General features: G+C 38.3%; 1 protein-coding gene and 1 long non-coding RNA gene across 6 annotated transcripts in view; one reads left to right on the top strand and one right to left on the bottom strand.

Moving 5' to 3' along the window:
• rbms1 (RNA binding motif single stranded interacting protein 1) overlaps window positions 1-13,030 on the top strand; it is a 175,124-nt gene that overhangs the window by 139,246 nt on the left and 22,848 nt on the right. For all 4 annotated transcript variants that reach the window (XM_003226358.4, XM_008119147.3, XM_008119146.3 and 1 more), the window contains exons 4-5: window positions 273-364; window positions 12,618-12,775. In XM_003226358.4, the coding sequence (XP_003226406.1) occupies window positions 273-364; window positions 12,618-12,775 (250 nt within the window). The remainder of the gene's footprint in view (window positions 1-272; window positions 365-12,617; window positions 12,776-13,030) is intronic.
• LOC107983377 (uncharacterized) overlaps window positions 1-13,030 on the bottom strand; it is an 85,220-nt gene that overhangs the window by 6,956 nt on the left and 65,234 nt on the right. The gene's annotated exons all lie outside the window — the stretch shown is intronic.

Raw genomic sequence — 13,030 nt, forward strand, 5'->3', positions numbered from 1 at the left:
CCTGAGGATTAAGTGCTTCTAAAATGAGCCAAATTTCTCAAACTGTTATAAAAGAGCATTTTATATTCACCTGTAATGATTTGCTGATTCCTAACATTGCATGATTTCACACAATAAGAGAGACATAGATCAAACTAAGCAATATATTATGGCAATGATGCAGGGCAGAAAATATCCATGGCTTCATTTTTTCCATGGAAAACTTACAGTTTCCAAAAGGGAAAAGTTCTCCTTTTTTGTATCCAACAAATGAGCCCTGTTTTAAATTTCAGGTTACGGCTTTGTAGACTTCGACAGTCCAGCAGCAGCTCAAAAAGCAGTATCTGCTCTCAAGGCTACTGGGGTTCAAGCACAGATGGCAAAGGTAAGATCAATATAGAATACTGATGTAAAGTGAGCATTGACTCTGAAGAAGATGGGAACCTTGTGTCAGAACATGAGAGATTACGTTTGGTGAGGTGAAAATGGAAAGGTAGGCATTATACTAGCCAAAGCTGAATTGTGATAAGATAAAAAGAGAGCACAGGAAAAATATAAACTTGGATATACATTTTTTTTTCAAAGCACAGCTTTGAAAAGTTACTTTTCTGAAATAAGACTTCCAGGACCCTGAATGACCATTGGTCATGTTGATGGGGCAAGTAGGGTTAGACACTGCCACTCCCCACAAAAATGTCACTTTAGGCTTTAGAAGTTGGTTTTACAAATTCACAGACAATAAGGATTAAGGTGGTTATTAGTCACAAGAGCAATATCATATCTGTGGTGTCAGAGGTGCTACAGTATGCTTTAGGATAGCAGTTTTAAAGGGACACAAAGAAGGAGGACAGTGCTGTTGCATTCAGTCTTGGTTGGAAGCTTTCTGTGTTGATATCTGGTTGATCACAGTATGAACAAAGTTTGCCTTGTTTTGATTCAGCATGTACCTTGGAAGCCTAGAACCAGGGCACTCAAGCAGCATCTGTCTTTTCATCTCTACAACTGTCACTGTAGCAAGGCTGTGTCTGAACAAGTTTATTTGAATTGGCTCATTAATTTTAGTGGATCTGTCCACCACAAGCATGAAGTTCTCCTCAGGATCTGAACTCCTTTCAGCAGAAAATCTTTGATTTCTTGAAAATTTAGCAACACATCTTGTTAAATAGAGAAGCACAGAAAGAGTATAGCACAAATATAAGGGAAAAAAATCATTTTTAAAGTTTCCAATTTTATGAGAACTTTAATTTAAAACACTTTTGGTAAGAATTAATTCCTTTCCTTTTATATAGCATAGCCTCCAGAAAGCTGATTTATATTTACCTATGGGTGTTGAAAACCAACGGTAGAAATTCATGAAGCTTTCAATATGTTGCCAGATTAAAATTACATTCGCCCTAGTATAAGGATAGACAGTATTGTCAGTCCAGAACTCCACGATTAGTCTACTACAACATGTATAGTCAAATAGGTAAAAAGAAATGGCTGAACCTCACTTGTAAAGTGAGGCCCAATTTTTGTGGTATTTTTAATACAGTATATCCTAAACACCTACATGGCTGCAGGAGATCTTGTCTGAAGCATGAGGAAGGAAGGTTTTGATACATCTCTATTATGGTGTTCTGATCCAAATCAAGCCCCTCCATTGCACTCAACATTTACATCTCTTTAGAGCCAATAGCATGCTGGGGTTTAAGTATTGGATTTTGATTCTGGAGACCAGGGTTCTAATCCCTACTTGGCCATGAAACTCGCTGGGTAGCCTTGGGCAAGTTACACTCTCTCAGCCTCAGAGAAAGACAAAGGATAATTTTTCTGAACAAATGTTGCCAAGAATATGAATATGTTGTGTCACAGTAATTATGTTAATGTTTTATTATGGTTGTGTTAAATGTTTTGTACTAGTAATTGAATGTTTTGCCTATGTTGGAAACCACACTGAGTCCCTTCAGAGAGATAGAGCTGTATATAAATAAATAAATAATTAATAAATAATAATAATAACAATAATTATAAAACCCAGTGATAATATTGCTTTAAGAGTGCCATAGGCACCCTTGAAGGCACACTACAACAACAGAAGCAGCAACAAAAACAGAAAATACCCACTCCCTTCAATGGAAGCCTTTACCCATATGCAGATTGCCTCTACTGCTTGTGGGCAATCTGTTCTCACTGTATCAAAGCTAAGGTCTACATTCAATCAGGTCTTCCATGTTCATCTTGGAGTAAGAGTTAAGCCTTGGCAGAGCTGTTAGTCTGAGACATGCAACTATTTAAATTCCTTAAGGGCAGTCCCATACTTGTATGTGGGATTCTCACCTGATTAATGAATAGTGGTAAAAAATGATCATGCTGATTTGTTAGAACCCTTCCATTTGAATCCCTTATTGGCAAGGTGATCACATGTTAGGTATACATGACAGCTGTTCTTTAAAATTTATTCTTCCTGCTTTGAAAACCTACTGTAAGCTGGAATACTGCATAGAATATTGAAGTGTTTAAACATGAGAGATTTTGTGTGGGATTTTTTTAAAATGACCTAAATGTTATTCAGTCCTCCTTTTCTGTCAGCCCTGTTGTTCTTTAGTATTGTAAGCCAAGATGTCTTTTTCAGCTGATACTTTTTTCCCTACTTTCTCAGCTGGGGAACAGTGGAGCTAATAACCTGAAATGTCCTTGGATGGGTTCCAGGAAAACAAAATGAAAACCATATGTTTATTACTTAATGCACATTTTATCACATGCATAAGCACTTGATCTTAGTAGAGTTAAATGAGACGTCTTTCCTAGATTATGGTAGTTCTTTGAGTCTCTATATTACTGATGGTGTCATAATATTTAATACCTAGCCATGTGACACACACACACAATTCCTAGAAATATTGCCCATTTGTTTTCAATTATAATCAACCCTCCGCCATGCCAGAGTGTGTTTTCTTTCAATACAAAGATATATATGCTTTCAGATCAAGAAATAAGTTTCTTTCCAGAATAAAGTTGACATGATATATTAGTGTATAAATTTAAGCAACAAACAAGATGTGTACACACATGTATTTGACAGTATTTGCGTGTTTGGAGAAACACAGCACAAAATGTGTTGCATTTTTGTGTTGCCATATATGGTGCAAAGTGCTGCAGATTTTGCTGAACTACAATTCCCAGCATTCCTCATGAGTGGCAATTTTGCCTCATGTTGATGGGAGATTCAATAATATTGACAGGTCTATGCTTTGCCCACACCTGCTTGGATGATTGTTGGGATTCAAATGAACAGCCATGTTTAAATATTGAGAAAGGATGTCACATTAAGGAGGGAGGGCAACATGGATTTCTGCTGCTCTGTAGAACATGGAGCAATGAGTTCAAATTGCAGAAAAAAGATGCCACCTGAACATTAGGAAGAACTTCCTGATGGTATGAGCTGTTCAGCAGTGGATTATGCTGCCTGGGAGTCTGATGGAGTCCCCTTCTCTGGAAGATTTTAAACAGAGACTGGATGACCATCTGTCGGGGGTCCTTTGATTGTGCTTTTCCTGCCTTGCAAAAAGTTGGACTGGATGGCCCTTGGGGTCTCTTTTAATTCTATTATTCTATGGATCCATCACGTCTCTATTAAAGCAGAAATAAAGAGTGTAATTTCAACATATATAGTGTTCATTTCTAACCAATATGGTGGCTGGCTTCTGGCTCTTTCTGAAATGATAAACTCGTGTTTGTTTTGAATGACTTCATACTGTGGCTGAGTGCCCACAAGATTTAATTATGCTTTTTTTGTAGACTATGATCACAGAGATAACCACTATATTAGAAAGAAGTTAGAACTATAACTTTTCCCTGTCTTACAGTTTGCTATACTGTGGACGATGATTTATATTAAGTCCTTCGAGCTTCCACTTGCAATCTCTAATGGTGCAGGCAAGACTGAAGATTATCTTCTCAGTGGGAATTAGGCCGTACTTAGAGTTACTACAGTACTTTCAGAGTTTGTCAGATGTCCTTTCAAAATTTTCCAAAATATTTGATAGTATCTGTTTTATGACCATGTGTATCCTCATTCCCAGCTTGTTCAGATACCAAACTGACAAAAGTACTGTAGTTCTCTCTCTTCCAGGGCTTTGCAGGAAGACCACACTGCACTTTACCCCTAAACCTGTACTATATATGCTGTATATGAGTAGTGAGGTTGATGAGGTGAGAATTTAGAACTTTCCCACTTGGATTGAGGCTTTTCATTTGATCTCATGTGACATTAAATTAACGTAATAGCCCAGTCAGGATTAAAATAGAACCTAATTCTGGAACCTTATTTGACTTTGTTTTGGTGGAATAATGATGGACCTTGGCTGTGGAAACAATGTTCTTGCTTTTTTATATGTTGAACAAGGTACTAATCAACATGTATTTCATAGGACTTTCTTAGACATGGATTCCTCAAAGGGGATTTTGCCAGTTGCTTCCTCTGAAACCTAGACTACAGCACTTAATATTTGTTGGCTGTCTGACATCCAAGTACTAACTAAAATAACCAGGGCTGACTCTGCTTAACTTCCAAGATTAGATGGGGTCTAGTACCTTTAGAGTATTTAGGCTTTCTCTGTGATTGTATACAACAAAAGAACACCTGTTAGAAAATACCATTTTAAAAGTTTCATGTTTTGAAGAAATGATAGCATAAGAGACTTCATCTAGAATGGAGAAAAAAATCCAGGAGGTGTAGTATAATTTCCTTCTTGGAAAATACCTAAAAATAGTTTTATACACCATTTAGTCCTAGGGCCCTTCCACACAGCCATATAACCCAAAATATTGAGGCAGAAAATCCCACAATATCTACTTTGAACTGGGTTATCTGAGTCTACACTGCCTTATATTCCAGTTCAAAGCAGAAAATGTGGGATTTTATTCAGCTGTGTGGAAGGGGGCCTTAATACTGCTGCGTACGTATATGTTGCCTTACTTGGGAAACCTTAGCAGCTTTAGGAGAAGTCCCCAGACAGAACATGAGCGCACAATAGCACTTTTCCCTCATACCCCAGAAACTAGAATTCAGAGGCATTGTCCTTCTGTTACTAGAGAAAACATTCATACTAATTAGTAGTCACTAACAGACTTATCCATTCTCTGAGGCATAAACTCATAGCAGAATGTACTCCTAATTGGATATTATTGGCCTGACTGCCCCATTCTTGGACCTCCATCCATAAACTAAATGTAATACTCTATTCAAATGGAGTCTAAATATCTATATTTCTTCTTATATGTACTCATGAAAATGCTAGCTAAAGCAAATGATATAAATATGTAAATTTCCTTTGGAATGTAAATATTGAGCTTCTTTTTTTAAAAAAACTGTAAGGCCAACATTTAACAGCAGAAGTACAGCTACAAACAAATAAAACACAACAATAAAGCAAAAATAAATAAATAATAGAATCATAGAATAGTAGAGTTGGAAGAGACCTCATGGGCCATCCAGTCCAACCCCCTGCTAAGAAGCAGGAAATCGCATTCAAAGCACCCCCGACAGATGGCCATCCAGCCTCTGCTTAAAAGCCTCCAAAGAAGGAGCCTCCACCACAGTCTGGGGGAGAGAGTCCCACTGCCGAACTGCCCTCACAGTGAGGAAGTTCTTCCTGATGTTCAGGTGGAATCTCCTTTCCTGTAGCTTGAAGCCATTGTTCCGCGTCCTAGTCTGCAGGGCAGCAGAAAACAAGCTTGCTCCCTCCTCCCTATGACTTCCCTTCACGTATTTGTACATGGCTATCATGTCTCCTCTCAGCCTTCTCTTCTGCAGGCTAAACATGCCCAGCTCTTTAAGCCGCTCCTCATAGGGCTTGCTCTCCAGACCCTTGATCATTTTAGTCGCCCTCCTCTGGACGGTCTGGAAGGTCTTTTTCGCGCACACTGCTGTCAAGCCAGGCGTCCCCCATTCTGTATCTTTGATTTCCATTTTTTCTGCCGAAGTGAAGTATCTTGCATTTGTCCCTGTTGAACTTCATTTTGTTAGTTTTGGCCCATCTCTCTAGTCTGTCAAGATCGTTTTGAATTCTGCTCCTGTCTTCTGGAGTGTTAGCTATCCCTCCCAGTTTTGTGTCGTCTGCAAACTTGATGATCGTGCCTTCTAACCCTTCGTCTAAGTCGTTAATAAAGATGTTGAACAGAACCGGGCCCAGGACGGAGCCCTGCGGCACTCCACTTGTCACTTCTTTCCATGATGAAGACGATGCATTGGTGAGCACCCTTTGGGTTCGTTCGTTTAGCCATTTACAGATCCACCTAACCGTAGTTTTGTCTAGCCCACATTTTACTAGAAAAAAGAAAAAAGAAAAGGGATCAGAGTTTTCCAGGCTGATTCCGGAGTCAGAGCTTTATTGTTATAGATAGCACTGAACAAGAATTCGTTTCATTTGAGGCAAAGTCTGTAATGTCAACATACAAAATGTAAACTAACTATTCCTGAACTTGATCATCCCTTAGCAAATGCCGCTATAAAATATAGACACGATCTGCATTCTGAATCTAGAGCATCTAATAGGTTTCACTGCATTGTTTTTTAAAAGCTCCAAAAATGTCTTCATACAAAGAATTGGTCTCTTTTCCACATGGCACTTAGGAATGTCTCCATTCTTGTGAATTGAAAAGAAACCCTGTTTCAGATTGCTCAACTATGTTCTTGTACCCCAGTCCAGAAAGAAATAAAGGCTCCTTTCAGCCTTGCTTCTTGTCTTTTTTGAATGCTACTATAATCAGGAAGTAAAGACCGTCTCTTTTCTGTACGCACAGAGATCTAAGAGCAGTGTGTATAGAGCACCAGTTTTTCTGTTTAAATTTATCTTTCCAGAAACAGGATTGGAAATAGCATAATGAAATTAGATTGAGAGATCTTATGTGAAACAACATGATGTCCGAAACTTTGTTGCAATATTATAGTTGTCAGTGTTGAGTTAGAAGCTTAACTCAACAGTTGTAATTACACCAGTGTGTCTCATACCCTCATTTTAGTGAAATTTGCTTCATGCGTTTTCTGCATATGAATACTCATTAGCACTGAGAGTGGGAGGTAGTGAGGATTTCTAGAGAGGCAACTGGATTGTTCTTACAGCAGCAGGACTCTGCAACACTTCAAAGGCTAACAGATCTATTATGGAGCAAGCTGTCGTGCCAGTTGGATAAAGTGTGGTTCTCAGTTGACACATGTTGAAAGGTTTACCTAAATAAATACCTTTTCACTTCATTAGATAGGAGCCCCCAGATGGTGTAGTGGACTAAGTGACTTGAAGGTTGGGTTGCTGACCTGAAAGCTGCCAGGTTCAAATCCCACCCGGGGAGAGTGCGGATGAGCTCCCTCTATCAGCTCCAGCTCCATGCGGGGACATGAGAGAAGCCTCCCACAAGGATGGTAAAACATCCAAAAAAAACATCCGGGCGTCCCCTGGGCAACGTCCTTGCAGACGGCCAATTCTCTCACTCCAGAAGCGACTCAAGTTGCTCCTGACACGAAAAAAAAAAAAACTTCATTAGATTCATGGGGTTGTACCTTCCTGTTCTGGGAAAGCAAGTATATGCACAGCAATAGTCTCTCAATCCTTAGTGTCTGTCCTTGCTGTTGGATGAAATTCAGTAAATAGTATTTTTTCTTTTGATGGCATTTAATTTGGACACCATAAATGTATGTGTAAGATCTAAACTTCATTTGATTGCCTCACTTTATCCCTTATTTATTTATTTATTATTACCTTCAAGTCAACTTCAACTTATGGTGACCCTATGAATGAGACCTCTAAGTCCAAGTCCTCCTGTCATCAACAGCACTGCTCATGCCTTTCATATTCAGGGCCTTTGCTGTCTTGAGTCCATCCATCTGGAATGTGGTCTTCCTTTTTTCCTACTGCATTCTACCACGCCAAGTCATATTGTTCTTTCTGTTGGATCATGTCTTCTTCATAATATGTCCAAAATGCAATTTAGTCAGTATGGCTTCTAGGGAGAGTTCATGCTTGGTGTTCTCTAGCCCCCCCCCCCTTTTTTTTTTTTGTCTTTTTGAATGTTGGGGATATCTTCTGTAGTTCAGCTTGCTTACATGTTAGCCATTAAATGTTGAAAACATGTTGACAGCTTCTGATCTTTAAACATGTCCTCCCTTTCTTCAGCTATTTGGTACTCGATTCTTACTTCAATTATAGTCTTATTTCCATTTATCTGAAAGAACGTCTCACCAAACTCAGCTGGTTTTATTCTTCTGTAGATTTCAGACCAAAATAAATGAAGGACAGTCTTTTTAATAGACTCCCTACCATTGCAGAAAAATAGCATTCTGATAGAATGAACAACAACAACAACTTTATTTTTGTACCCCTCCTCCATCTCCCCAAAGGGACTCAGGGCGGCTAACATGAGGCAAAGCCCAGGCAATTACAATAAAACAAAATATATTTTATTTTTACTACCTAAATGTTGACGCTTATGTCAATCCCTGTGAAAATTCAGGTGTTAGTTTTTGTCTAATTCTCCAAATTGTTAAGACACATGGTTCAAAAAAAACTTCTGTAACCTGTGGCATAAAAGTAGGCAAGGTGATTAAACTTCAAGATAAAAATACACCATGTGGTATGTGTTGTTTGAGCCTAATTTTCTTTCACCAAGAATCTTCTAATTTTTCCCCCTTTGTTGGCTGAGAGAATGGATTGTGTAACAGCATCAGTGATGTGCTTCCTCTCGCCTCTGTCATTAGATGTACATGATTCCCTCCCTTTTCCACTAATCTTAGTTTGCCTTCTTCAAGGAGGAAGGAAGTAAATAATGACTAATGCTTCCAGGCAAGGCTTCTATTATGTGCTTGCCTTGCCTCATTCACTGAATTTTTATGTGGGACCCAGATGATGTCACCTTCCATTTGTAACCCTTCTGTGTTTTTCCACCACGTCTTCCATCTTCTTTCTTACCACAAAAAATCCATTAAGAAGGGAAAGGCAGAACAGCTATACAGTATCTTTTGAAAAATAGTGCAAGGAGGCATCCATCTGGAAACACTCTATGTTGTTATGTTAACAACAGGCTCTTCGCCCATTAGAAATATTGGAGAATTGTAGCACACTGTGCGGGAAATAATTTCAGGTTTGTCCTACCTAATACCGTGTGATTAAAAAACAGACAAAGTTCTTAAACACAAGCAGAAGTGTTCCTTCAGATTTCCAGCTATGCTGTGCTTTGTGCAACATCAAGAGAGATTATCATCTTGGGAGGAAGACAGGAAGAAACTTTCCACATGCCCCTTTTCCCTGTATTCTGTTTTCATCATTTATTTCTCCAGCTTTGTTTGTTTTTGTTTAGCTTTTAATGCTCTAACTTTCCAGGGGCCTTTGGAAAATCAGGATTAAAATACAATTAGATAAATGTGGGTGATAGGAAGTTTCTGCCACCGCATTTCTTTTTCCACTTCTCAATTTCTTAAAGAGATGAGTAGAAAGGCATATCGAGGTTCTTTCAGGTAGTGGTATTCCTTCACTGCTGCCAGCACAGATACATACTTAAGGTATAGCTTGTTAAGCAAAGCTGTACTAATCCCTGTTAATCTTTTTTTAATTATTGATGGATGATGGCTATCTTGCAGTCTTTGTTTATATATTCCATTTTTGTTTTGCTTTACAAAACAGTATTCACAGCATTTACAGATATAAAAACAATAAAACCAGAAAACCAGTACTGGTAAAACAAGAGCATTGACAACATAACAACAGTCCAGGTATTTCATACATCGTTTGTGGGTCAGGGAAAGCTCTCAAAGCTATTCTTCATTTATCAGCAGGAACAATATTACACACACCAATGTAGAAATTATAAATGCCGATATTCAGGTTTCTGTAGATGTGAGAATATAGACTCGTGCTCTGTCCACAGACCTCAAATGACAGGGTGATATATTCAAGTGACTGAAATTCATTCATATGAATTTATAGATATAAGAAATGAATTGTCTTAGAAATAATAGTATTCCCAGCCTCAGCTCCTTTTGATTTTTTTTTGTGACTGCTGCTTTTCATAGAGCTAATACAGTTAATGTGGACTGGAATTGAAACCAAGAAAGTAAAAGTTTTTTTAATATATATATATATATATATATTTGGAAGATTGAGGTATTGCACAGCATACTGAAATCTATTCATAAAAGAGAGACATCTCTGAGGATACCTGCCACAGATGTGGGCGAAATGTCTGGAGAGAAAGCTTCTGGAACATGGTCATACAGCCTGAAAGACTCACAGCAACCCAGTGATTCCAACCATGAAAGCCTTCGACAATATATTGGATACAGGGATTTTCTCATTATAGACATTGTGATTTCAGGACCAAGTACAGTATTCTAATAAGTCTTGGAACACAATTATTTCAACGTATGCTACGAGTCATTTTTTTAAAAAAAGAGACAGGGTGTGCATAAAGACAAGAATCATATGACTAAACAATTACCCTGTCTTTAATGTTATTAAAAGCAGTTCAGTGTAACTGAAATTATTTATAAAATTATCAGTGAATAAGAACACTAGCCACACTATTTTGGAACAAAAGAAAATAGATAACTAATTATCTAGCTAATGTAGTTGGTTTTTTTTTTACTATGGTTTTTTCCCTCACTAGAAACAAGCAATAGATTTTTATACGTGCCAGTACATAGTTCTATCCTATGCTAAAGTTGGAACAAGAACTAATAATTCTACACCTAAAGCACCGAATGTATGCTTTTCAAGTAGGTCCAACTCCTTCTGTTGAATACATCATGGTTCCTGTAGGAAGGCAGGCAAACCAGAATTGGACCTCATTTGCCAAAGGATCTTCCATACTGTCAGCAATCCCAGTCACATGTTTTTGAATAGCGGTCTGTTAGCTGTGACCCTTTGCAGAGCAAGAGAAAACAGATGTCTCATCCTGCTGCCAAGTTTGGTTCTCCTCCCGCCCCCTGCTTTGCGTGTTAGGAACAGTTCCACACACAGAGTTTTTGTTAATTAGTTTCAGATGATGACGGGGAGTTTTACACCATAGAGGACCTCCAGTCACTACTTTTTCTGCTGCAATGAAAGATTGTAGCTGGTTGCTTCGATTACTTAATGAATGCTGAACAAAACTTTATGCTTATTAGATACTTAAATCTTCAAATGCCTATGGAAAATAGCATGTATGCATAGAAAAGGGAACTAGCTTAAATCAGCCTGGTTTTGTTATGCCTGAGGACAAAGTGAATTCAGCAGATCGTGAAGCTTTTAGCTTTCAGTACCTTTTCCTTCCTGAAGTGAAAAGCCCAAAACAGAAGCCAATGTCTTATTATGTTGCTAAGCAGCTAAAAGTGCCACAGCTGTGTCTGCTGCTTTTCTCCTTAGTAGGACCAACAACAATTTGCTAAAACAAAACATCTGAACGGTTTTGTACGTTTTGCTTCATTTCATTGTCTTCCCTCTGTGGAGAGACATATGCATCTCATATGTTTCCGTGCTCTGACTTCATGTTCATATAATGCTTTACATTTATACAGCATTATGGATGTGCCATTCTGGTTTCACATGGGTCACGTCTTTATAGGATTGGATCCAGAGGAAACTCATTGAAAAGGGGCTGGTGAATACTGAGTTTCCTGCCCCCTCTTCTCCCAGTCCTAGCCATAATCTTCCTCAGAAGTTGGAAACCCTTCTGAATGGGACATACTATGGCATAGGTTGTTGAGAAGAAAGGGTTTATCCCAAAATCAGGCATTAGGAGTTTCCAGAAGTAAAAGAAACTTTTTTTTAGTTTTTCCTGACAAACTCAGTGTTAGTGCAATTCACTTTATAATAATTTGAGCCAAAGGAAAAGAAGGGAAGGAGGAAGAAATTAGAATAAGACAAACATGAGATCTATGAACTGGTTTGGATCTAATGGTTCATTTCAGTTGGCAAGATTCCCCTTCTGTCTACAGCTTCCCCAATAGTTTCAGAGACCCCTGGGATAATTGACAAGGGTAAAAACCATAGATGGGGAATGTATTCTGGTGGCAAAAAGTTTGAATCACAGGCATGGATTTTGGAACACTGAACACATGGTGGATGCATGTTCAAAGCCACATTCCTAGATAAAATGTCGATGTGAGACCACATCTGTGTCAGCATTCTATTTTAGACCTTAATGGGAATCAGCTTAATTTACTGGTTGTGATTGGAAGAGTTCAAGAGGAGGAAACTGGGCAGCAGAGGGAGGGGAGCATGCCTTTCCATCTTTTAGTTGTGCAACCAGCATTCAGAAAATACTTGTCTTCTATTTAGTTGTTTCTCTTTGAATGTCACAGTGGAGATGGCCATGGCCTACATTGTCACATAGGAAGAGCTTCATGTTGTGATGCTATTAGCACTGAGTAGATATAATCATAATGCTTAGTCCTAAGCCATTTCTCTGGAGGACTTTCATTGATCTCGCAGTGAAGTCTGAGAGTCTGCTGTTCAACTGCTTCAGAATTAAAGGTTTTTTGGCTGCAGCCCAGAGAGTTTGAACCACTTTATTCTGGAGGTTTGTGATAGTGGAGTAGGTTTTGTATTTTCGTGGATAGCATTGTATTTTCAAAATGTCCATTACTCTTTTGAGAACTAATGGGGAAAAAATTGATTGTTTTCCAGCAACAAGAGCAGGATCCAACTAATTTGTATATTTCCAACTTGCCACTTTCAATGGATGAGCAAGAGCTTGAAAATATGCTGAAACCATTTGGACAGGTTATATCTACAAGAATACTTCGGGATTCCAATGGCACAAGTCGTGGAGTTGGCTTTGCAAGGTAATTTGAGAGTTGCCTTTCATACATTTTCTAAAATGTACTTCCAACATCATATTGTTGCTTGCAATAAATTGAAGAATTGAAGAAAATCCTTTTAGCTGTAAGAAGTATATCAAATCTTACTATATAAAGTAACATGAAGTTGCTCATTTGACCAAAATGTGCTTGTTTCATTAACTAGCCTCCAAAATGTTCAAGTATATGGGACATAAATGTGTTCTTTGATTATGAACTATGGTAACAGTAACTACAAAT

This window comes from Anolis carolinensis, chromosome 1 (genome assembly GCF_035594765.1).
Source record: "Anolis carolinensis isolate JA03-04 chromosome 1, rAnoCar3.1.pri, whole genome shotgun sequence".
Lineage (NCBI taxonomy): Eukaryota > Metazoa > Chordata > Lepidosauria > Squamata > Dactyloidae > Anolis > Anolis carolinensis.